Source organism: Mustelus asterias, chromosome 1, assembly GCF_964213995.1.
Source record: "Mustelus asterias chromosome 1, sMusAst1.hap1.1, whole genome shotgun sequence".
Classification (NCBI taxonomy): domain Eukaryota; kingdom Metazoa; phylum Chordata; class Chondrichthyes; order Carcharhiniformes; family Triakidae; genus Mustelus; species Mustelus asterias.
The window spans coordinates 40,777,408-40,804,472 of NC_135801.1; the positions used below are offsets into that span (position 1 = coordinate 40,777,408).

General features: G+C 42.2%; 1 protein-coding gene across 4 annotated transcripts in view; it reads right to left on the reverse strand.

Annotated features, from left to right (window-relative positions):
- LOC144493043 (folliculin-interacting protein 2-like) overlaps positions 1-27,065 on the reverse strand; it is a 168,005-nt gene that overhangs the window by 17,392 nt on the left and 123,548 nt on the right. For all 4 annotated transcript variants that reach the window (XM_078211885.1, XM_078211902.1, XM_078211877.1 and 1 more), the window contains 5 exons: positions 26,883-26,971; positions 23,236-23,382; positions 14,761-14,930; positions 11,179-12,613; positions 254-410 (listed from right to left, as the gene is read on the reverse strand). In XM_078211885.1, coding sequence (XP_078068011.1) covers positions 254-410; positions 11,179-12,613; positions 14,761-14,930; positions 23,236-23,382; positions 26,883-26,971 — 1,998 coding nt within the window. The remainder of the gene's footprint in view (positions 1-253; positions 411-11,178; positions 12,614-14,760; positions 14,931-23,235; positions 23,383-26,882; positions 26,972-27,065) is intronic.

The following is a 27,065-nucleotide window of genomic DNA, read 5'->3' on the forward strand; positions in this document are numbered from 1 at the left end:
AGCTGATCTCTCTCTACACCCTAGCTATGACAGTAACACTACATTCTGCATTCTCTCCTTTCTTTATGAATAGTATGCTTTGTCTGTATAGCATGCAAGAAACAATACTTTCCACTGTATACTAATACAGCAATAAATCAAATAATTATTTCCTCTCTATATAGAGGCTGAGGAAACAGCTTGAAGAGTGCAATAATTTGACAGAAGATAGTAAAACATTTGCCAGTGATACTGCATTTAACAAAACACTTACCTGCACAGCATGAGCTAAATCTGCCATTAAACACTGTTTCAGCTTCTCATCAGAGCTAGTTCCATGCAAGACCAAGTCTGGAACATACTGAGAACAGTATCCACCAAACAAAGATTTTCCAAAGTTATTGATACTTGGCCTGCTGCTCATTTTGATGCTGAAACACAACCACAGGGAAATGTTTGTATTTCAAAAAACATTTGATATACACAGACAGGCACATACACAGCACTACACACTTATTCTTGTATACGAACAGCCATGTTCAAAATTTAAAATGTCTATTTGACAACACACCACTTTGAATTCAGATTGCCTTCTTTGGGGTCTTTGTCCAATTTTCTGTCTTGTTCTCCAGAGTACATCCTCACAAAAGATATGTTTGAGTTGTCATTACTTATTCATGAGTGATCCAAACGTGCACAGCCTTTTCAAACCTATAGGACATTAAATTAAACTGTATTTGCTCCTCACTCAGTTAACTACACGGACACTTTTAAATGGAATAATTATTGTACCCGAATTGTCACATCCGAGATCAGCTATACAAGAGACTGGGAATTAAACCCGGGGCCTTCTCATCTGCAGGGCTTATAAGCATAGAACTAGGAACAAGAGTAGGCAATTCAGCCCCTGGAGCCTGCTCTGCCATTCAATACGATCAGGGCTGATCTCATCGCAGCTTCTACCCCATTCTCTAACCTTTCAACCCATTACTAATTAAAAATCTGTCCATCTCCTCCTCAAAATTTACTCAATGTCCTGGCATCCATCGCATGCCGGAGTAGTGAATTCCACACGTGCATGACCCTTTGAGATGTAACTTTTTCTCATCTCCTGTTTTAAATCTGTTAATGCTTTGCCTAAAACTATGGCCTCTCATTCTAGATTGCCCCACAAGAGGAAACATCCTCCGTTTTCTTTGCAATTCCCTTTATCATCTTGTACTCAATTAGATTTCCTCTCATTCTTCTAAACTCAAGAGAATATAGGCCTAAACTGCACACTCTCATCACAAGAGAAGCCCCTCTGGAATCAATCTAGTGAACCTCCTCTGAACTGCCTCCATTGCAACTATATCCCTCCTCAAGTCAGAGGATCAAAATTGTATACATTACTCCAGATGCAGTCTCACTAATGCCTGGTCGAGCTGCAGCAACACTTCACTTTTATATTCTGTTTCTTTACCAATAAATGCCAAAACTCTATTTGCCTTCCTTACTACCTGCTGTACCTGCATACTAGTTATGTGATTCTTGCACAAGGACACCCAGGTCTCTCTGCAAAGCTTCTCTCCATTTAAATAAGTTGCCTATTTTTCCAACCAAAATGGATAACCTTGCACTTATCCACGTTAAACTCCACCTGTCAAATTTTGGCCCACTTACCTAATCTATCCATATGCATTTGTAAACTAATTTCTATATTGCCACTATCCCACCAATTTTAGTGTAATCTGCAAATTTGGCAATAGTACCTTCTATCCCTGCATCCAAGTCATTAATATAGATTGTAAATAGTTGGGGCCTGAGGGCTGAACACTGTGGCATCTCACCAGTCATATCTTGCCAATCAGCAAAGGATCCATTTATCCTGACATTGCTTTCTGTTGGTTAGCCAGTCCTCTACCCGAGCTAATCAGAATCATAACCCTACAGTGCAGGAGGCCGCCATTTGGCCCATTGCGTCTGCACTGACAACAATCCCACCTAAGCCCTATCCCCACAACCTCATATTTACCCTGCTAATCCCTCTAATCTATGCATTCCAGGACACTAAGGGGCAATTTAGCATGGCCAATGCACCTAATGAACGGTGGGAGGAAACCGGAGCACCCGGAGGAAACCCACACAAACACGGGGAGAACACACAAACTCTACAGGGTGACCCAAGCCGGGAATCAAACCCAGGTCCCTGGAGCCGAGACACAACCGTGCTAACCACTGTGCCATTACCCCTAACCCGACGTGATCTTACCTTTCATATTATTAACCTTTCATGTGGCACCTTATCAAATGTCTTCTGGAGATCCAGTTATACTACATCCACAGGATCCCCATTATCCACTTTGCTTGTTACATCTTCGAAGAACTTAAGCAAATTAATCAAATACGATTCATCTTTCACAAAACCATGCTGACTCTGATGGATTGTGTTTTGACTGTCCAAATTTCCTGTTATTACTTTCTTAGTAATGGATTCTAACAATTTCCCAATTACAGATGTCAACTGGTCTATAATTTCCTACTTTCTGCCTGTCCTTTTTTGAATAAAGGTTATTCTAATCCACTGGAACCTTTCCCGCATTCAGGGAATTTTGGATTATAATAACCAATGGATCTACCATCTCCACTGCCACTTCCTTGAAGACCCTAGGATGTAGGCCATCAGGCCCTGGGGACCTGTCTGTCTTCAATGCCAATAGTTTGCTCAGTACTTATTCAGTACCTAGTGATAATGTTTGTATATTTTTAGTTCCTCCTTTTTTATAACCTCTGTATTACCTGTTACTATTGGGATGCTAAGAGCATCCTCCACCTTAAACTGATGCAAACATTCACATTAGCTACTCTCATCCCTTTTATATACTTAGAAACTTCTGCTATCCTTCTATATTTTGTACTAGCTTTCTTTCATAATTTACCTTTGCTCATTCTATTACTTTTTTGGTAACCCAAGTTCCTCCATTTTCCAGCCTGCCTCTGACCTTTGCTTAGCCACGGATGTTTTTTCCCCCCCTTCTTACAATATTTCTGACAAGAGTAGCTAAAGTGAATGTTGGTCCCTTGGAGGATGAGGGTGGGGAACACAAATGGCAGAGACACTATCAATATTTTTTCTCTAATATATTTTAGTTGGGAGGAATTGAATATCTCCTTAAACATCTGCCACTGCTCATCTACTGTCTTACCTTTTAGTCTTCCTGCCCAGTCCATTAGGAACCAGTCTCATGCATACGTAATTACCTTTGTTTAACTCCAAAATGCCAGTGTGGGACTCTAGTTTCTTGCCCTCAAATTGAATGCTATCATTCTTCCCTCGAGGATCCTTAACTAGGAGATTAATTAATCTCTCCTCAGTACACAACACCAAATCCAGAATAGCCTGTTCCCTGGTTGGTTCCACAACATATTGCTCCGAGAAACATTCCCCAATACATTCAATGAACTTTCCCGAGGCTGTCCTTGCCAATTTGATTAATCCAGTCTACATATGCACATTTAAGTCATCCATGATAATTGCCATAGCTTTCTTACAAGCCCCCAGTATTTCTTGGTTTACCCTGTGCCCCATTGCAGAATTACTGTTTGGGGACCTATAGCTTACTCCCACCAGCAACTTCTTTCCCTTGTTGTTTCTTATTTCTACCCAGACTAATTATACATCTTGATCTCGAATGCCAATATGATTTCTCACTACTGCACCGATCCTTTCCTTTACCAAGCTCCACTACCTCCTTTTACTTTGTCCTTCCAAAATACTGAGTATTTAACTCCCAGACCTGGTCATCTTGTAACCATAGAACCCCTACAGTGCAGAAAGAGGCCATTCGGCCCATCGAGTCTGCACCGACAACAATCCCACCCAGGCCCTATCCCCATATCCCTACATATTTACCTGCTAATCCCTCGTCACTGGACACAGGTGAGGTCCCAGAGGATTGGAGGATAGCTAATGTGGTCCCGTTATTTAAGAAGGGTAGGAAGGATAACCCGGAAAATTATAGGTCGGTGAGCTTGACGTCTGTGGTAGGGAAGTTGTTGGAGAGGATTCTTAGAGATAGGATGCATGTGCATTTAGAAAGGAATAAACTCATTAACGATAGTCAGCATGGTTTTGTGAGAGGGAGGTCATGCCTCACTAACCTGGTGGAGCTTTTTGAAGAAGTGACTGGAATGGTTGACGAGGGAAGGGCCGTGGATGTCATCTATATGGACTTTAGTAAAGCGTTTGACAAAGTCCCTCATGGTAGGTTGGTGCAAAAGGCTGGATCTCATGGGATAAAGGGGGAGGTGGCTAGATGGGTGGAGAACTGGCTTGGTCACAGAAGATAGAGGGTGGTAGTAGAAGGGTCTTTTTCCGGCTGGATGCCTGTGACTAGTGGTGTTCCGCAGGGCTCTGTATTGGGACCTCTGCTGTTTGTGATTTATATAAACTATCTGGAAGAAGGTGTAACTGGGGTGATCAGTAAGTTTGCGGACGACACAAAAATGGCTGGACTTGCAGATAGTGAGGAACATTGTCAGAGGCTACAGAAGGATATAGATAGGCTGGAAATTTGGGCAAAGAAATGGCAGATGGAGTTCAATCCAGATAAATGCGAAGTGATGCATTTTGGTAGAACTAGCATAGGGGGGAGCTATACGATAAATGGCAGAACCATAAAGGATGTAGATACGCAGAGGGACCTGGGTGTGCACGTCCACAGATCCTTGAAGGCGACATCACAGGTGGAGAAGGTAGTGAATAAGGCATATGGCATGCTTGCCTTTATAGGACGGGGCATAGAGTATAAAAATTGGGGTCTGATATTGCAGTTGTATAGAATGTTGGTTCGGCCACATTTGGAATACTGCGCCCAGTTCTGGTCGCCACACTACCAGAAGGACGTGGAGGCTTTGGAGAGAGTGCAGAGGTGGTTTACCAGGATGTTGCCTGGTATGGAAGGGCTTAGTTATGAGGAGAGATTGGGTAAACTGGGGTTGTTCTCACTGGAAAGACGGAGGATGAGGGGTGACCTAATAGAGGTGTATAAAATTATGAAAGGCATAGATAGGGTGAACGGTGGGAAGCTTTTTCCCAGATTGGTGGCGACGTTCACGAGGAGTCATAGGTTCAAGGTGAGGGGGGCGGGGGGGGGATGTTTAACACGGATATCAGATATTTAGGGCGGCACGGTAGCACAGTGGTTAGCACTGCTACTTCACAGCTCCAGGGACCTGGGTTCGATTCCTGGCTTGGGTCACTGTCTGTGTGGAGTTTGCACATTCTCGTGTCTGCGTGGGTTTCCTCTGGGTACTCCGGTTTCCTCCCACAGTCCAAAGATGTGCTGGTTAGGTTGATTGGCCATGCTAAAATTGCTCCTTAGTGTCCTGAGATGTGTAGGTTAGAGGGATTAGCGGGTAAATATGTAGGGATATGGGGGTAGGGCCTGGGTGGGATTGTGGTCGGTGCAGACTCGATGGGCCGAATGGCCTCCTTCTGCACTGTAGGGTTTCTATGATGATCAGAAGGACGTATTTTAGAGGCTGGTGGGGGCCTGGAATGCGCTGCTGGGCAAGGTGGTGGAGGCGGACACACTGGGAACATTTAAGACTTATCTAGATAGCCACATGAACGGAGTGGGAATGGAGGGATACAAAAGAATGGTCTAGTTTGGACCAGGGAGCGGTGCGGCTTGGAGGGCCGAAGGGCCTGTTCCTGTGCTGTATTGTTCTTTGTTCTTGTTCTATTTACCCGCTAATCCCTCTAATCTACGCATCCCGGGACACTAAGGGGCAATTTAGCTTGGCCAATCAACCTAACCCGCACATCTTTGGACTGTGGGAGGAAACCCACGCAGACACGGGGAGAATGTGCAAACTTCGCACAGACAGTGACCCAAGTTGGGAATCGAACCCAGGTCCCTGGAGCTGTGAAGCAGCAGTGCTAACCACTGTGCCGCCCATGTCTCAGTAATTGCCACTAAATCATTCCCGTATCTCTCTATTTGCGCTGTTAACTCAGTTTTATTCCAAATGCTTTGTGAAATCAGATACAAAGCCTTCAATTTTGTTTTGGTATCCAATTACTCTACCCATGATTCCTTGGTGCAATAGGACCTTCAGATGCTCTTTCCATCCTTTTATTTTCTGGGAACAATCAGCCTCATCCTGCACACTAACCTGCACTCCTACCTTCTCCTTGAACACAAGATGTTCTGATAATTTAGAGTCAGTTGTACAGCGCAGAAAAGGCCCTTCGGCCCATCAAGTCTGCACCAACAATAAATACCATTAAAGTCACGCTAGTCCCATATCCTTGAATGTTAAGTTTAAGTACTCATCCAGATACAACAAATGGTTGCAAGGTTTCCAGCTTCCACTACCTTCCCAGGTAGTGCATTCTAGACTCCCACCGCAATCTGACATGTCTTTTCCTCAAATCCCTTGGAATTCCCTGCCCCTTCCCCTAAAATTATGCTCCCTCATGATTGACTCAACCATGGGAATAGCTGCTTCCTATTCACCCTGCCCATACCCCTCAATTTCTGTGCTCTAAAGAAAACAATCCAAGCCTATCCAGTCTCACCTTATAGCCAAAATGCTCCATCCCTGGTGAATCTCCTCTGTACCCTCTCTTGTGCTATCACATCCTTCTTATAGTGAGGTGACAGTACTCACCAACGTTCTGTACAGTTCCAACATTACCTCCTTGCTCCTATACGCTATGCCACGACTAATAAAAGCAAGTGTCTCATATGCCTTCTTAACTATCCTATTCACGTGCTCTGCCAACTTCAGGGATCTGTGAATAAGTACCCCAAGTTCCATCTATTCCTCTGAGCTTCCCAGTGTCCTGCCATTCATTAAATACTCCCTTGTCATGTTACTTCTTCCAAAATACATCACCTTGCGCTTATCAGGATTAAATACCATCTGCCAGTGCTCTGCCCATTTGAACAACCCATCTATACATCTTCCTGTAACCTACGACTTTCTTCTTCACTATCAACCATCCTACCAAGCTTGGTGTCATCTGAGAACTTAATGTGGGAGGAATAATAAACATCTATATTGGTTATGTATAAAACAAATAATAAGGGTCCCAGCACTGAACCTTGTGGTACGCAACTGAACACCAGCCTCCATTCACGTCAGTCTTCTACCACCATTTGTTTAATCAATAACAAATTTACGTTGCAATCAACATGTAATGTGATATAATGAGGGCAAGCAGGCAATGGAAAATTTATGGATATTGTAGTGGTAGCAGTGCATAGGCCTCATGATGTGATAAAATGCATTATTGCACATATAGAAAGAGATAAGCGAACAACTTACGCTTGCCGCATAGGAGACTGTTGAATAAGTTAAGAGCCCATGGTGTTAAGGGTAAGATCTTGGCATGGATAGAGGATTGGCTGACTGGCAGAAGGCAGAGAGTGGGGATAAAGGGGTCTTTCTCAGGATGGCAGCCGGTGACTAGTGGTGTGCCTCAGGGGTCAGTGCTGGGACCATAATCTTTCACAATATACATTAACGATTTGGAGGAAGGAACTGAAGGCACTGTTGCTATGTTTGCAGATGATACAAAGATATGTAGCGGGGCAGGTAGTACTGAGGAAGCGGGGTGGGGGGCTGCAGAAAGACTTGGACAGGTTAGGAGAGTGAGCAAAGAAGTGGCAGATGGAATACAATGTGGAAAAGTGTGAGGTTATGCACTTTGGAAAGAAGAATGGAGGCATAGACTATTTTCTAAATGGGAAAATGCTTAGGAAATCAGAAACACAAAGGGACTTGGGAGTCATTGTTCAAGATTCTCTTAAGATTAACGTGCAGGTTCAGTTGGCAGTTAGGAAGGCAAATGCAATGTTAGCATTCATGTCGAGAGGGCTAGAATACAAGAGCAGGGATGTACTTCTGAGGCTGTATAAGGCTCTAATCAGACCTCATTTGGAGTATTGAGAGCAGTTTTGGCCCCATACCCAAGGAAGGATGTGTTGGCCTTGGAAAGGGTCCAGAGGAAGTTCACAAGAATGATCCCTGGAATGAAGAGCTCGTCGTATGAGGAACGGTTGAGGACTCGGTCTGTACTTGGAGTTTAGAAGAGTGAGGGGGGATCTTATTGAAACTTACAAGATACCGTAAGGCCTGGATAGAGTGGACGTGGAGGGGATGTTTCCACTAGTAGGAAAAACTAGAACCAGAGAGCACAACCTCAGGCTAAAGAGACGATCCTTTAAAACAGAGATGAGGAGGAATTTCTTCAGCCAAAGAGTGGTGAATCTGTGGAACTCTGCCGCAAAAGGCTGTGGAGGCCAGGTCATTGAGTGTCTTTAGGACAGAGATTGATAGGTTCTTGATTAATAAGGGGATCAGGGGTTATGGGGAAAAGGCAGGAGAATGAGGATGAGAAAAATATCAGCCATGATTGAATGGCAGAGCAGACTCGATGGGCCGAACGGCCTAATTCTGTTCCTATGGCTTATGGTTTTAAGTTTACATCAAAAGGTAACTAATTCCTTGCACGTTCAGGACATTTCTGCAGCAATATGCCCTTGGACCAATAAGGGGGCAGATCATATTTTATGCAATTTGTAATCAGCCAAATGTTGATAACAGTCCAACTGTACGCAAGGCTGATTTTAATGGGATGAGTCCAAGACTAACAACAGAAAACTTGGAATGTATTAATGGCTAAATTGGTAGAAAATGATCAGATTGCTCTATGGGCTGCTCCCAGAGACACACCTGGGAGACAGACATCAGCTGTTGTTGGACAATCGTCAACTCTGTGAACGATGCTCTTTGGTCTGCCCGGAACTTGGTTTTCCAGTACCAAAAGTTGTTCCTGACTGTGTTGTAGACTGGCACATTCCAAAGCCCAGGACTACGTGCTGAGGATGTACTAAAGCTTCAGGAAGCAGCCACAGGAGGTGCAATGGGGGAAGGTCACTGTCTGAGACCTTTCAGCATAGTGAACTGAGGGGAGTGGAATCATATGGAATCATCTTGGGCCAGATGACTCATATTGAATGTATATAGTGAATATTGCATGTATCACAATTGTAAGGAAGCATCTCATGAATGCAACTTGATCCATGTTGACAACTTAAAATACCTTTACACCATTTTGAAATGTCTATTTTTTTTGACTGTATTGAAGCACCTCAAGAGTGCAGCATGACATTTGCTGAAAACCTGAATATTATTGCAGTGAGTGAGATGGCCATTTTGAAATATTTGTAATGTTCTTGCAGATATTTTACAAGTATATTTTTGCAAAGAAAGACAGTCTAAAATAAATAATGCGATAGAGAACAAGTTAATGCTCTGAAGTTGTAAGAGTTTTAGTTCCTCAAAAAACATTGGATGACTGAAGAGTTAAGTGACAATATAAAACTCAATGCAAAAGCAGACAAGTATGCCAAAAAACATTAATTCTGGTGAATGGGACAGATAAACAGCAGCAAAGGATCACAAGACAGCTAGTGAAGACTATAAAAAGGGAGTAGGGAAAAAATCTTGCAAGGGATATCAAAAATCAACAAACTTTTTACAATAAAGTTAGGGGAAAAAAAGGAGAGTGATTAGAAACAATGGGCCCCTTAAAATTTTATACTGTCAGTGGAGATAAGCAAGTGTCATCTTTTATGATAGAGGAAGACACCGGCACACCAAGGAAATTGACACTGAGGCAAGAACAGGGATTCACCAAAATTAAATACTATAATTAAGAAATAAAGGTACTAGGTGGTGATAATCACCCAGGACCAGATGGCTTCCATCACAAAAGTTTTAAAAGTAGTGCATGAGAATATTGTAGATGCTCCAGCTACAATTGCCTAAAGTCCTCTCGATTCAGGAACTTTGTTTAAATTGTAAAATTGCATATCACTCTGCTATTTAAGAAAGGTAACATAAGGAAAACAGGGAATTACAGTAGACCAGTTAGCCTAACATTATTAGCATCTAAGGATAGTGATTCAACATTTTGGATATTTCCAGCTGATCAGAAAAAGCTAGCATATATTTGTAAAGGGTAGGCCATGCCCAATTGGCAACTAACGCGAGAGAGAGTGAGAGCATAAGACATTGGGGTAGAAGGTCATTTGGTTCATCAAGCCTGCTACATTATTAAATATCATGGCTGATCTGGCTGTTGCCTTAACTCCACTTTCCTACTTCCCCTTCAAAACCCTATATTCTGTTGTACATCAAAGATCTATTAGCTCAGCCTTGAATACATTTTGATTTGATTTGATCTGGAGATATTCAAAGACCCAGTCTCCACTGCTCTCTGGGGAACAGAATTCCAAAGACTTATGACCCTCAAAGTAAATTCCTCCTTATCTCCATTTCAAATAGAAGACCCCTTATTTTTAAGCTGTACCTCCTAGCTTTAGATTCCCCAAATGGAATGTACATAATAACACAAGACTGATAACTATAGCTGAAGCTCCTAGAATTGAGGACAAATTGTTGGTCGAATTAGGAAATTGATTGAGCAGCAGGAGACAGTATGGACAGACGGTATGTGACTTATGGGGTCCACAAGGATGCACTGGGGTCTTTCAAGATATTAAAAGGAACAGAGTGTAGATGAGAGAAACCACTTCCACTGGATGGAGAATCTTGGACTAAGGAAGAAAGCCTAAAATCTAGAACCAGGTCTTTCGGGAACAAAGTTAGGAAACATTTCTACACCAAAAAGGTTGCAGACGTTTTGAACTTTCACAAACAACTGACAGAGTTAGATTTTTGTTGGCTACAGGCATTAGGGATCTGGGCAAAGGAGGATAGTGAACTGGGTGACAGATCAGCAATGATTTAATCAAATGAGAACAGGTGGCTAAATGGTACACTCCTGTTGCTATGTGTCTAACTTTTATTCAAATTCTTTCCTGAAGTTAGAACTATGACTCCTTGGGGACTGACAGTCCTTTGCTGCTTAGCTTAGCACTCGTAAAGTGTCAGCCAAGGCAATATGGATCAAGTTATTCAATTTGGAGAAGTAGTGGCTAAAAAGGGGTCCCATCGACAAACCTGATGGAAGCCTGATTACGTAACTCACCATAAACCGATAATCTTCCAGGACTGTATGGATCTACAGCACAAACAGTATATTGATTTGTAACCATCACAGAACCAAGATATGACCTTTTCGGGGGAATTATTTTTCTAGCCCGTCTGTTGTAATCATACATGTATAAATGTTCTTACCTTGTTGTTGGAAGGTCAAACTCCTCCATGACGTCCTGTCTCTCATCAAAACATTCAGATCCTTGTATAGGTGAATCGTGGGTCACATCATCGTCATCATCACTATCGCCAAGAGCACTGTCAGAACTTTCATTCCTGGGAATGTCACCATCTATCCTCAAGGTAACCTTCCCAGAATCCTCATCCTCCTCACATGGGTTGTCAGAGGCCCTGCTCCCATAATCCTGACTGCCAGAACTAATGTCAACCAATTCATGAGGAGGCATTTCCATGATGTCACAGCACAAGGTCCTCATTCTTCCAATATTCTCTGAGCTGTTTTCTTTTAAGGATCCAGATGATTTCAGCGTTTCCTTTCCAATGGTGATGCTTGCAACCAGGTTAGTTAGTTCATCCATTGTGCTCGTTTCCATCTCATTGTCCTCAGTGAAATATTCAAAGATATTTGTACTTCCTTTACAGGAAGGAATTCTTATGCAACAATAGTTCTGCTTTGCTTGCATTCTTCCTGTAACCTCAGTCATCTTCAGTTGGTCCTCAGCTTGTTGAATTACTCCATTTATTTCTGCAAAGTCAATACCTTTCTGCATTTGATTATTGTTGTTATTTTTTCCACTTTGGTGGTCCCTGAAGTGTTCTAGTTTTTCTTCTATTTCCTTCCTTCTCATTTCAATGTCTGAATCAGGTGATAATGAACACCCAATTTGAAACAGCACTCTGTCCTGCAGGTGTGAGCTCCTTTGACAGAGCCTGTCTGGACACTTCATTCCAGATGTGGCACTGGAAGCTACTGGGGGACCTCTTGCCAACGTAGCTGCAGTAGATGATGCAGAATGAAAAGATCCTTCAGTTAACCCAACTGCCTCAGGCTCAAGCATTTGTATCTCTGTATTACACAATGCAGTCCCTTTCACAAACACTGTCTCTCTTCTGTTCTCCTGAACCAAAACTGAGACCTCTCTGCAAGTCTTAGCAGGATCAAATTTGGTTTCATTCACAACCGAGGAGGATTCACTGCACTGTCCAGAAGTCCACTTTTGACAGCCATCAGATTCAGTCATTCCGCTGCCAACTGTCTTGGATTTGAAATCTCCTGATGTTGGTTTATCTATAATTGTGATGTTTCCTTTTCCATCATTTGTCAGAGATCGAACTGGAGTCATGACAGCAGAGTCATCCTTATGAACAGTGACCACTACATATTCAGATTCTTCCACTTCTCCCTTCTCCAGTGCAGTGGAGATCTTGGCTCCTGTTTGTATGTTTTCACTTTCCTGTAGTGTCCCCTTGCACAACAGCTGGTTCTCTTGAAGATCTGAGCATCGTATAAAGTAACTAAGGACATAAAGTAGGCGTTGAACTAGTTCCTTGCGTTTTCCAACCACTACGGTTCTGGTGAGCCTCACTGGAGAACCAATTGCTCCATATAGATCACCTTGAAAGAAAGGCACAGAATTGCTAAGAGTTATAAATACCGTAACAGAAAATATTTTGAGATATGCTGAAAATATCAGTCCTCTGGAATATAAATCTGCCTCATCTTAAATGCTTGGTTCTAATGAAATGTGTACAAGGAGTTCTCCATGTACTGACCAATAGTTGTCCAACAAAATGTATTAACTCATTAGCATTTGAGAGACATCACTGTGCATAAATTGACTTCTGTTCCCTGCACAACAGGTGATTTTATTGAAAGTAATTCATTGATTGTGAAGCACTTTGGGTGTGCTGAAGACAAAGGCAAAATCAATGGAAAGTCATCTGGAAGCATGAAAACAAAGACAGATTTTTGGCACACGTCAAGTCAGATTTTTCCATCAGCCCACACGATTTGTACAGACACGAAACTCTGCAATCTAAATGGAAAGTATGCTCGGTGGAAGGGATCCATAATCTTAAATATTATTAAAGAGGTATCTGCACACCATCCAGTGTTTTTCATCTCTGCTCCTGTTTAACTGACTGCTGCTACTTTCTTTAACAACGCTCCACTTTTTTCCCCTCAAGTTGTAATATTTCATATTTCCTTAGACTTTTCCAGATTGCTCTATCACTGACACCACTGTCTGTTTTTCTCTAATTCCAGCTGTCTCTGCCTCCATCCAGGGTGTTTTTTTTGTGTGAAGTGCCATACCTGCTCTTGTACTTTAAGCCTGCTGCATGCACTATGATTACACTTTATCCTTTTTCTCCAAAATCCTGGGTAATTACCCGAATCCTGCAAAAAAATCTACGACCTTTATAATCTCCTACATAGTCACAAGATTTTTTAAAAATGCACAATTCTGAGAAACTCAAATTCCACATTTGCTAAACAAACTTGGCGTTACTGTGTTGATACAGAAGATTGGCATGGTTGCAGTTGCTTTAAAATGAAGTAAATTTCTTTGCAGTTCACATTTTAACAGTCAAGGGTCAATATTTTAGCATTAGAAAATAATACCCCCCCCCACCCCATCCTCAAAGTGGTGCATTTACACCATGGCCAATGCACCTACCTAACCTACACATCTTTTTACACTAGGTGGCAATTTAGCATAGCCAATGCATGGCACATCTTTGGACTGTGGGAGGAAACCAGAGCACCTGGAGGAAACCCAAGCAGACACCAGGAGAACAGACAGTCCCCCAAAGCAGAAATCGAACCCGGGTCCCTGGTGTTGAGGCAGCAGTGCTAACCACTGTGCCACCGTGATTTGCTGAAAAGTACATCATGGTCAAGGATACTTTACAAAATAAATTCTTCAAATATATTTTCTAAAGTCCTTATGCAATAAAATCATTTAAGTTTTTAAGTTTAAAATTTTCAAACTGCCTCTTTGTAACTAAACTAATCTCTAAAGTTAGCCACAGAATATCCAAAAGCTGTTTCCTATTCACAGCACCATATATAGAGCTATTCCACTCTTTAGATCTTGGGAAACGAGCTCTGCCAAATGCCTTAGGAGAGAGAGTCTGGAACTTGAACAAAGAGGTTCAATCAAGCAAAGTCCCTATTAAACAAAGTTACTCCATAATGCCACCAAAATACAACCATATCAGCTCACATTTCACTGATGGACAATATGTGCATACAAACATGAATACAATCACATTTCCACCATGTACCTTGCTATTTAATAACTAAATCCATACTTGGAAGTTCAACAGTTTTAATTTTCCAATTCTTTAAACGACTCTACCCATTTTCTATTCCCGAGTGTTGAAGTGGACTGACTTATTAGTGAAATACCACAGGAGAACAGCTAACAATTCTGTGCCAGTTGAGTACTGTGTAGATTAGATTCCCTGTGCTTGATAGGAGATGAGTGTTTGTAATGCCACTGCTCAACAGGGGTGTGTATCTTGTTGTGTAGAATGATTTCTCTCAGATTTTTGCCACAAATTTTATGGCTGAGCTGCTAAAAAGGAAGCAGTCTAAATTTAAGGCAGTTATCCACAACATATTCTTTCCCCATTGTATATCCTTCATCATTAATCACAATAGCTCATTATTTTACCATTTGGGACTAATTTCTATATGTAACAACAGTTCCAATAAGGCCAGGTTATTTAAGTGTGAAAAATATCAGGGAACCTTACCAAGTTGTGCCCAGAGAGGATTGTATGGATGTGATTTTCCCAACAAGTCCACATTCTGTGATGCATGTTTCTCATAAAAAGCCTTTATAGGTGGATGGTCATTTGGCATAACTGTGGGAACCCAGGCGAGGTGATATGTGAGTACAGCTGTCAGCAAAGCTGAAAGGAATCTGAATTGGGGAGACAAGAAAAATAAGTTTTGAAAACGGTCTGATCGCACCAGCAAACTAGCTTCTCTAACACTGGGATAGATAACAATAGAACAATGAATCATCACATGATACCCTGGGATAAATTAATTGCTATGTTAAAAGACTGAGTACACTGGTGTTATAGTCCCAAGAGATGAAACACTAGGGGAAAATCTAAGCAAGGTTTTTTATTTTTGGGCATTTACATGGTGGCAAACGAGTGACTTTTCCTTCCAGTAGTCAACTCCAGTATGAGAACTTAGAACATAGGAAATATTTGCACGATATATAATTTTATCAGGAATATACAGAAGGGAAGAATTACAAAGACAAGAACTACTGTTTAAAAAAATGGGGTGGGTAGAAAAGGACAAATGGCTGATAGATTGCTGTGTGCTATAGGACACTCCTTTATATTTAAAAAAAAGCTTAAAAGTACTCAAGAACATATAAAATATACCAGCACATCCCAATATTACAGCAAGGGTTACTAGCTTACGGTCCTCAGTTAGCTGATGATCAGTGTTCCTTCATATTGACCACCATTTTGGAGGTCAAAGGCAGCAAGAGCAAAGAACGTACTCTGGGCTGTGAACTTCAAATGTCCATCACCATGCATGACTGGATAGCTTCACTGACTGAGCTGGCTGAGTTCTGAAAGGCTCAGCTGCTGGACTGGTCTTGCAAACAGATGGTGAAAGAACCAATACCAGCAAAAAATATTTTTTCAAATGTTTCTATGACAGTATTAGTAGCAGTGATCGAAGCACAGTCCTCTGGAGACTGCCTTCGCACTAATGCCACTTTCAACTGTTCTGAGGCACTGTGGGCCATCAGCAACAGAATATTTTCACATCACAATCAGCAACCTCACTGCCGGATGTATTTCTCACTGTTAACAGTACTATCAAGCCACCTTTCTTCAATGAGGAATACAGGCAGCATGTTGAAGCAGCATCTGATATACCTTAAAAATGAGATAACCTGGTGAACCCACATCAATAGACAGTGATAGCAGCATGCTGAACACTCTCTCAAACAATGGATCACGTTCGATCAAAATTCTGCAGCCCTGCTATATCCATGGTGGCACACAATTAAATAACGAACACAAGGCCACAGCTCCATTAATATCATAATGTTGAATTATGGCAAGCACTCAATGCAGAAGGCAGCCCTTTCCAGCCAGAAGTGCTGAGTAGATCGAGGTCTCCGCCCGAGGTCAGTAACCATACCACATGGATTGCAGCCATTCATCATTACTTTCCCAAGTAAATCAAGGATGAGTTGAGACTCATTCCATAGATGAATAAAAAGCCTCGAGCATCACAAATGCCAGGTCTTCAGCCAATTTGATTTAAGAGTAAGAAATGGCTGAGCTCACTGGATACAGCAAAGGATATGGGTTCCAGGGCCAGGGAGAGAAAGCACGGACCCTGGTGCTTCTCCTGTTTCCAGGCCTCTTATTCTTCCACACAGCCCCACAATCGCACATGCTATCTTTTCCACCCTTCAAGATTCACAGATCAGAGTAAAGATCCTAATAAAAATGATAACATATTGCCATCTGGCTACAAACATCATCCGATATTTATGCAGCATGGCTCATTAATATTAAGAGCAGCAACAATGTGATCCCACTATGACTTGAAACAAACCAGGATATACAAATTTTACTTTAAATATTCTTAATTTTCCAGGAAAAGATTCCATTAATTATTTAGAACACTGTGCAGATAACATCAATTTTGGTACGGCCGCAGCCCTCTAACATGGTTTGCACATTGTACCACAGGAACACGGTGCCAATGAATTTATATCTGGAAAAAGGATTCAATACTGGCAACCAGATAAAACTGCACAAGATCTTTCCCATTCTGTAGTAGAATTCTTTCTCCTGCTTGGGTGCACGATATTATTCAATGTAATTATTTCATAGAAGGGGTGCAATTGGATTCTATTTTGTGAGTAATCTCACTGGGTAGAAAGATCAAACGACTCCTGAGCAACAAAGTGGAATTATTTAATAACATAGGCCTTCACCCGTCAATGAGAAGCATCGAGTCATCAGGTGCCTCTCTGGATGCAACTTTTAAGAGGCCAGAGGACACTGAATGGTTTGTAACTGTGTCTGTGTTTTCTTGACCAGCATGTCTGAAGAATGTTGATTGTTGCTTCGCACTACAATATATTTTCAATATTTACTATGCAACAACTTTAACATGATATTTAATTCCTCAAAAAGCTCACAAGATCACTATGATTGAGTGGGATAATAAATAGACAAAAGGACAAGAGTGAAGTTAATGAAATAGACTCTTGAGAACCATGTGCAGGGTAAAACAGATTACTGATTTGTTATGAGCCCATTATGCACTCCTGGCAACTTCACCACAAAGGCTGCTCATGGTAAACATCCATTAACTAAATGAACAGAGCCCCAGTCATGATTCCACCCAGTTTGTAAGACAATTATCAATGCCAAAGGCCATCTAACCCAAATAATCTGCGAGAGTTAAATATGAACATATGCATCAGGGATAAGAGCAAACCATTCAGACCCTCGAACCTGTTCTGCCATTTAATAACATTGCCTACATTATACCAGTGACTACAACTCAAAAATATTTAATTGACTGCAAACTGATTTGAGACCTCATAAAAAGCACTGTATGAATGTGGGTTTTGTCCTTTCATTACACCAACATGCAGTATGCAGAGTGACTATAGTGAAGTTGGAGGCCCAATTCTCCAAGGATAATGAATCACAGGGCAACCAATGTTAGGAAAGTTATAAAGAAATCACTACATTTCCAAAACAATTCCACTCTAGCCAGTACAGCTTTACCATTCTTACTTAACTGGGGCCAACCACAATATACCATAAATAGCACTGCCCTCCTTTTATGCTGTAGAAGAGAATTTAGCAGACAGAACTTCTAGACATTAGCAAACTAACACCCAGGAGTTAGAGAAACAATCAATTGTAACCAACATGAGGATAACTGAATTTATACTAAAAAGATTTAAATGAAATTAAGATTTATATGTCTTATATAAACATGTTTAACTTGAAATGTATAAATTTAAATATATTAATGTGACTTATTGAAAATGTATTAATTGAAACTTTAAGTAGAAACATGCAAAACAGTCAGCATTTATGATAAGATATCATTCAGCGACTAAATTATGAAAACTTGCATCCAGAAGACAAAGGATGCAGGCAAACTAATTGCGATTAAATCAAATGGTAGGGACATTTTATATTACAATGTATAAGATTCACTTGCTTAGGCCTGGAGGAAGATCAAGTGATGGACCCTCACTTGGTGTTGTGTCAGGTCTCTGCATTTAGCCAGTGATGACTTATGCAATGCAAGGTTTCTTGGATGCCACAGCAACAAGAAAGCAACTTATGCCAAGACACAGACTTCTACTGATTAGAAGGAACTAATAGAATCATTTTATTTAAGGTGTCAGATTATGATTTGGTTCAGAATTCTGCCAGGATTAGATTGACATGCTGAATAATAAATGAAATAATAAGCTAATTATTGGACTGAGCTATTGATAACAAAAGTGTATAATTGATTAGCTTTTTGGCATGAAAAGCAGGATCTTCTGAGAAAGCTCTATGGTACAGTTGCGCCATTAGACATATCTGAGGTCTCCCTTCAGTCAAAGTTATTGTTTTGTCTATTGTATGATATGGTTGACTTTATGTTTTGATAAAACTAATTTTAAAATAAATTCATTACGCTTAATAAACACAATCATTTTACCTTTGCAAAAGTTGCATTTAGAATTAATCTTTAAATTTTCTAAAGAAATTTGGCCACCTAATTGAAATTTCCCACTACATATGCTAATCCCCAGGATTTGTTAATCAGGCATCTATCAGCAGTTTAGGAAAAATGTAGATTGAATTGTTAATCGGAATTTTTCTGAGAAGAATGATCTAGGTACAAAAATTCAGTACAACCTTAACTCAAGAACAGAATTGTTTCCCCTTCCCTCAAACTATTTTACAAACTTTGTATACTGAAGTTATAGCCTTAAATGGAAAAATGTAATAAGAAATTCCAACATCAAAGATGTGACACCTTTCCCATCATCTCCTCCCATAGCATCCAAGCGGTCGTAGAATAGAGATTTCACTTAACATTTTTCCAGCAAGAACACTTAGCTACTGCATTGGGGTTGACTTCAGGTGGTTTCATCACTTTCTGGCGGGCTTTTCAAAAGAAATTGGAACCAGAAAGCTGCCCAAAGTTGGAAACAGCAGCACAAAAACTCAGTGAAATTAACCTGACGGGCTTAAAAAAGTTCGGAATTGTCAGGATGACTATTCTGATTTTTAAAAAAAGTCAGTCTTTCAGGTCTACAACTCTGCCTCTGGAAACTCTGCTTAGAGCAATGAGTCTCCAGTCCCCAATATTCGGTAGCGACCTCTTCTGGGCCCCAGTAACATCCTGGCTTTAGTACTGAAGGCTTGTGTTCCAGAACTAGCCTCACTGCTAGCCAAGTCGTTTCACACAGTTACAACACTGGCATCTAGCAGACAATGTGGGAAACTGCCCAGATAGGCCCTGTCCATAAAAGGCAAGACAATCCAGTCTGGTCAATTACCAGTCCATTAGTTTACTCAAGCTTGTCGCTCACTACTTGCTTTCAGCTCACCCACTGGCTAGCATTGCAAAAAGCAAAAAGCGAGCAGTGTGTAAACCTCTCTCACCAGTACATAGCCTCTCCTCCACTATGTAGTGTCTTTCCAAGGTGACATTGTGAACTGGGTGCACTGCAGACCAAAGTTAAATTACAGTGGACTTAAGGTACCTTGGCTCCAGATACTGAGCACACAGGCCCACAAGCGTGCAATTACACCCTGGTGCCCACCAACCCGACTTCCAATTTATGGGTAAATAGCTTCACTGTTTTGTGGACAGCCCAGGAGAGATGATTAAAGGAGTATAGATAGAAAATCCAAAGCGGAGTTCTGTAGGTTGCAATCTGTCATCCATCAGGCAGCGTTTTGATAACTCCTATATTAGGGCTGGTCCCAAACAATACTGGTTTTATGCTTTCCTTTAAACAATACTAGCAATGCTTACAAGGGGGACCTAAACACCTGGACAAATAGTATGGAAACTCTGAGTTGCCCAAGTCTGTACCTGAGAGAACACTTCAGCTTTGTGGTTTATGTTGGCAAACACAGGAAGCAGTTATTGATTGCAAGCTCTCACTCAAGTGGCATCGAGCATGAACGTCATGGGTTACTTCTGATGCTGGCAGAAATCATGTCTCAATCGATAGCTACCCTGCGTACAATCTACTGCTGAATCTAGGGATGCATGAAGAAATTAAGAAAGCATTGAGCCCAACAGCCAATCAGCTCACTTACATAGAACATAGAAAGCCACAGCACAAACAGGCCCTTCGGCCCACAAGTTGCGCCGATCACATCCCCACCTCTAGGCCTATCTATAGCCCTCAATCCGATTAAATCCCATGTACTCATCCAGAAGTCTCTTAAAAGACCCCAACGAGTTTGCCTCCACCACCACCGACGTCAGCCGATTCCACTCACCCATCACCCTCTGAGTGAAAAACTTACCCCTGACATCTCCTCTGTACCTACCCCCCAGCACCTTAAACCTGTGTCCTCTCGTAGCAACCATTTCAGCCCTTGGAAATAGCCTCTGAGAGTCTACCCTATCCAGACCTCTCAACATCTTGTAAACCTCTATCAGGTCACCTCTCATCCTTCGTCTCTCCAGGGAGAAGAGACCAAGCTCCCTCAACCTATCCTCATAAGGCATGCCCCCCAATCCAGGCAACATCCTTGTAAATCTCCTCTGCACCCTTTCAATGGCTTCAACATCTTTCCTGTAATGAGGTGACCAGAACTGCGCGCAGTACTCCAAGTGGGGTCTAACCAGGGTCCTATAAAGCTGCAGCATTATCTCCCGACTCCTAAACTCAATCCCTCGATTAATGAAGGCCAGTACGCCGTACGCCTTCTTGACCGCATCCTCCACCTGCGAGGCCGATTTAAGAGTCCTATGGACCCGGACCCCAAGGTCCTTCTGATCCTCTACACTGCTAAGAATGGTACCCTTCATATTATACTGCTGCTTCATCCCATTGGATCTGCCAAAATGGATCACCACACACTTATCCGGGTTGAAGTCCATCTGCCACTTCTCCGCCCAGTCTTGCATTCTATCTATGTCTCGCTGCAACTTCTGACATCCCTCCAAACTATCCACAACACCACCTACCTTGGTGTCGTCAGCAAACTTACCAACCCATCCCTCCACTTCCTCATCCAGGTCATTTATGAAAATGACAAACAGCAAGGGTCCCAGAACAGATCCCTGGGGAACTCCACTGGTCACTGACCTCCATGCAGAGAAAGACCCCTCCACAGCCACTCTCTGCCTTCTGCAGGCAAGCCAGTTCTGGATCCACAAGGCAACAGTCCCTTGGATCCCATGCCCTCTCACTTTCTCAAGAAGTCTTGCATGGGGGACCTTATCGAACGCCTTGCTGAAGTCCATATAGACCACATCCACCGCTCTTCCTTCGTCAATGTGTTTGGTCACATTTTCAAAGAACTCAACCAGGCTCGTAAGGCACGACCTGCCCTTGACAAAGCCGTGCTGACTACTTTTGATCATACTAAACTTCTCTAGATGATCATAAATCCTGTCTCTCAGGATCCTCTCCATCAACTTACCAACCACTGAGGTTAGACTCACCGGTCGGTAATTTCCCGGGCTGTCCCTGTTCCCTTTCTTGAATATAGGGACAACATCTGCAATCCTCCAATCCTCCGGAACCTCTCCCGTCTCCATCGATGATGCAAAGATCATCGCCAAAGGCTCCGCAATCTCCTCCCTCGCCTCCCACAGTAACCTGGGGTACATCCCATCCGGTCCCGGCGACTTACCAACCTTGATGCCATTCAATAGTTCCAACACATCCTCTTTCTTTATGTCCACATGCTCGATCCTTTCTGTCCACCGCAAACCAGCAGTACAACCACCCAGATCCCTTTCCACCGTGAATACCGAGGTAAAGTATTCATTAAGCACCTCCGCCATTTCTAACGGTTCCGCACAAACTTTTCCCCCTTCACCTTTTAAGGGTCCTATGCCTTCACATCTCATCCTTTTACTCTTGACATATTTGTAGAAAGCCTTGGGATTCTCCTTAATCTTACCCGCCAAGGCCTTCTCATGACCCCTTCTTGCTCTCCTAATTTCCTTCTTAAGCTCCTTCCTACATCCCGTATACTCCTCTAAATCCTTAACACCTCCTAGCTCTCTGAACCTTCTGTACGCCTCTCTTTTCTTATTCACCAGGTTCATCACAACCTTCGTGCACCACGGTTCCCGTACCCTACCAACACCCCCCTGTCTCATCGGAACGTTGTCATGCAGAGCTCCAGACAAACATTCCTTGAAAATCCTCCACTTTCCTTCGGTACTTTTCCCCAAGAATGCCTCCTTCCAATTTACCCGTCTAATTTCCTCCCTGATGACACTTGAAGACAAAGACAGCGATAATCACCACTCAAACTAGCAAGCAGATAGAAAGGCAGATGACTCATTACTTCAAACTCCACGCAATGGAGAAGGTGAAGACTGAAGAAGTTCTTAATGCCATTTCAGGTTTTCCTGCCATGGAGCAACTGGACAAGAAGCCCACCAGAGTAGAGTTCAACAAGGCCATTGACTGTCTCGCTAGTGGCAAGTCCAAGAAAATATGGTATTCTACCTAGAAAAGATGGCATTCTAGGGGTTTCACCACTGACTGGAAATATAAAAAGCTGTGATTACAAGAGTAGATCAGAGGTTGGGTACTGCAGAGAGTGATCCACTTAATCCCACCATCTATAAGGCCCAAGGAAGCAATGTAATAGAATACTCTCTACTTGTCTGACTGAATGCAGCTCCAGCAGCACTTGAGAAGCTTGACACCATCCTGGACAAAAACAACTTGACTGTACCCAATCCACCACCTTTAATCTTCAATCCCTTCACCCACTGGTGCACAGTGTACAGCATCAAAGCCATATTAACCTTGTTAATACGACTAATGCTGTAACCATATAGGAATAGATGCAAGATGCTAAAAATGGAGAACACCATCGAACATTTAGCTGCAAGTCTCTAGCACTAGGCAACAGAACATTTTTAATACTTGAAATACATTGGCAGAGAGTCAGAAAATATTGAAAGTTTACTGAAACATCCTAAGAGTACCATATACATACTGATTCTTTGACATGTGCTCTATCAGCAAGGTGAAATCTCTGACAAAGTGACAGCATAATCGACTCTTCTCTGATATGTTAAACATCATGGTAAGCCATGCAGGTTCTGTGATCCTTGGGACAGTGTAAAGGTTGCATATAGCGGTCCTGGAAGAAAAAACATGTTTAAAAACATTAGCCAGGCCTTAAAAAGCATTTTCTGATCACAATATAATCTGTACAATCCCTTAATTAGTTGTAATACATTTGCTTTGTCAAAACTTCACATATTGCAGAAGAATCGTTCCTTGGTGCACAAAAAATTCTTACATTTTACATGTGCATAAACTTTTAAATTATGGTCTTGGTCTTTAACAGCACAAATTGAAGCAGTTAATATGTCCAGTGCATATTTTTAAATGAGTGGGGAGTGAGAGATTGAGTTCATGGTTTAAGCTGGGCAAGAGGCTGAAGCAGGAAACATTGCTTAGGCAGGGAAAGGTTATATTGAGATTGGGGACTTGCATAGGGCACGAAAGCAGATCAACTAGGGCTTTGTAAATCAACTTGTAAACCAGTTCAGGTTCAAGCCAGGAACAAATGCTGATATAGGGTTTGAGCTGCTGTGGAGTGCAAAGCCTTAGACTGGCTCCTCCATGTCACAGCATAGTTTATGTACAATTTCACATATGAGGGAGCTGGAAGCACTCTGGCTCCTAGATGTTGGAATATTGGGAGATGAGATAGTTCCTGATTTGCTAACATTTTGATGTCTGTGTCTTGTTGGACTGATTATGCATAATTAACAAAACTAGAAAACAATTAGAGGCAAAGAACATCTAAACAACAGGAAAGATTGACTACAGAATGACATGATGCCCAACATACAAGAGACAAAATATAAATACACAGCATATAATTCACTTATTTGCAAATTGCTTCTCACTGTACATTGTACAGTTCAGTCAACTACTGGCCACAATGAATTCTAAATATAAATAGTCCTTTAAGAATACATGAATACATGTTATTATAAAGCTGGAATAGACTTCAGAGACAGATTCAAGATAACTGCTACAACATTTTATTAACTATATATAGATGCAGCTCAACAGCTGAGTAATCAAACCATAGTCCAGGAGGATCTAAGATTACATATGTTTAATGGATCTCAGCCAAGGAAATAATAGGGTGTTGCAACTGGACTCGTGTCCTTGGATTAAGAAAGAGAAATTTCAATGTTCTCAAAGATTAGTCCTGTTAGAAAAAAAGACTCAGGAAGACCCCCCCATGCAAGACTTCTTGAGAAAGTGAGAGGGCATGGGATCCAAGGGGCTGTTGCCTTGTGGATCCAGAACTGGCTTGCCTGCAGAAGGCAGAGAGTGGCTGTGGAGGGGTCTTTCTCTGCATGGAGGTCAGTGACCAGTGGAGTTCCCCAGGGATCTGTTCTGGGACCCTTGCTGTTTGTCATTTTCATAAATGACCTGGATGAGGAAGTGGAGGGATGGGTTGGTAAGTTTGCTGACGACACCAAGGTAGGTGGTGTTGTGGATAGTTTGGAGGGATGTCAGAAGTTGCAGCGAGACATAGATAGAATGCAAGACTGGGCGGAGAAGTGGCAGATGGACTTCAACCCGGATAAGTGTGTGGTGATCCATTTTGGCAGATCCAATGGGATGAAGCAGCAGTATAATATGAAGGGTACCATTCTTAGCAGTGTAGAGGATCAGAAGGACCTTGGGGTCCGGGTCCATAGGACTCTTAAATCGGCCTCGCAGGTGGAGGATGCGGTCAAGAAGGCGTACGGCGTACTGGCCTTCATTAATCGAGGGATTGAGTTTAGGAGTCGGGAGATAATGCTGCAGCTTTATAGGACCCTGGTTAGACCCCACTTGGAGTACTGCGCGCAGTTCTGGTCACCTCATTACAGGAAAGATGTTGAAGCCATTGAAAGGGTGCAGAGGAGATTTACAAGGATGTTGCCTGGATTGGGGGGCATGCCTTATGAGGATAGGTTGAGGGAGCTTGGTCTCTTCTCCCTGGAGAGACGAAGGATGAGAGGTGACCTGATAGAGGTTTACAAGATGTTGAGAGGTCTGGATAGGGTAGACTCTCAGAGGCTATTTCCAAGGGCTGAAATGGTTGCTACGAGAGGACACAGGTTTAAGGTGCTGGGGGGTAGGTACAGAGGAGATGTCAGGGGTAAGTTTTTCACTCAGAGGGTGATGGGTGAGTGGAATCGGCTGACGTCGGTGGTGGTGGAGGCAAACTCGTTGGGGTCTTTTAAGAGACTTCTGGATGAGTACATGGGATTTAAATGGGATTGAGGGCTATAGATAGGCCTAGAGGTGGGGATGTGATCGGCGCAACTTGTGGGCCGAAGGGCCTGTTTGTGCTGTGGCTTTCTATGTTCTATGACTATCTAAAGGAAGCTAAAGATATCAGCTGTCTCTTGATTCAGAATGACATCTATTCAGGGCGACGAGTTTCTGCTACGAGTCTTTATATGACTGAACAGGCCAATTCTCAACTCAGATCTTTGGGCACATGAAGCAGGATTTCCCACGAGGTAGTGGTGTGTGGAGTGCAGTATTTGCTTCCTTTTATTTCCTTCTCTGCCACCGCTCTGCATCATCACGGAGTTTAGACTCAAAGCATGATGCAGCTTGATGGACAGATTGACGCCATTCTGAACATTTAGTAGCAAGCTCCTCCCAGATATTATACAAATCGAGAATGCGGTTAAAGCTTTGGGTCCTTGGATTTTTAATAGTGGTAAAGTACAAAAATAAGGGAGTTTTACAAAATCTTTTAAAAATACACCGATTTGCCCTCAGCTGCAGTACAAGTTCAGTTTTGGGCCCCATAATTTAGGAAAGATATCAATGCCCCATAGAGTGCAGAAGTGATTTACAAGAATGGTACCAGGGCTGATACACTTCAGTTCTGTGCAGACACTAGAGAAGCTGGGGTCGCTCTCCTTGTAGCAGAAAAGCTTCAAGGAAATGTGTTGGATATGTTCAAAATCACAATGGCACAGTAGTTGTCAGGAGCTCACCTTGGTGTCAAACCGTGAACAGTTTGGTTCCACTTCAGACAGCCAAAGGGAGAAGGATGGAATGGATGGATAGAGAACAGAGTTTGTAACAGAGATCAAAGACAATGGTTTCCTTCTCCCCAATGGAGAAAGTGTGTGCTGATCCAGTGCTGGACATTGGAGAAACAGCGGAGTGGTTGAGCAGCAGAGCGGGGCGTCAATGAACATGTGAAAACTGACTGTCTTTGGATGATGTCACTGAAGAGTAGCATGTAAATGAGAAGAAAGAGGGTACAAAGGATAGTTTCCTACAAGAGATAATGGTGGAGGAGCAGGAAGAGAACCCATTCCAGGGGCTCCAATTTGATAAGAATGAAACCAAATGAATGGGCAACAGTGAAGAAGAATCAGAGCAGGATGGTATGATCAACTGTATGAGAGATGATTTACTTTTGTCTGTCTCACAGGATGTCATTTGTAACCTTGATAAGAACAGTTTTGGTAGTGGCCAAATTCATCAATGCAGGAATCACCTAACTTACAATCCTTTCACAATTAATGGTTAGGAGGAACAGGTGATTAGTACTCAATTGCAGATGAACAAAACTATACAAATCCCTTCATATCTCACCTGAATTCGCCCAGGCCCTCCATTACCTGGCTGATGTAAACCTGTACTCTCTGACTAGAGTCTGCAATCTTTCTGCAGGAAATCATTGCCTACGAAATGAAGACAACAAGGTTTTAAAGAATACACATTAAGACCTCTTGCGTTACTGTGTGCTCAAAATGCTGATGAATGGAACACTTGCCC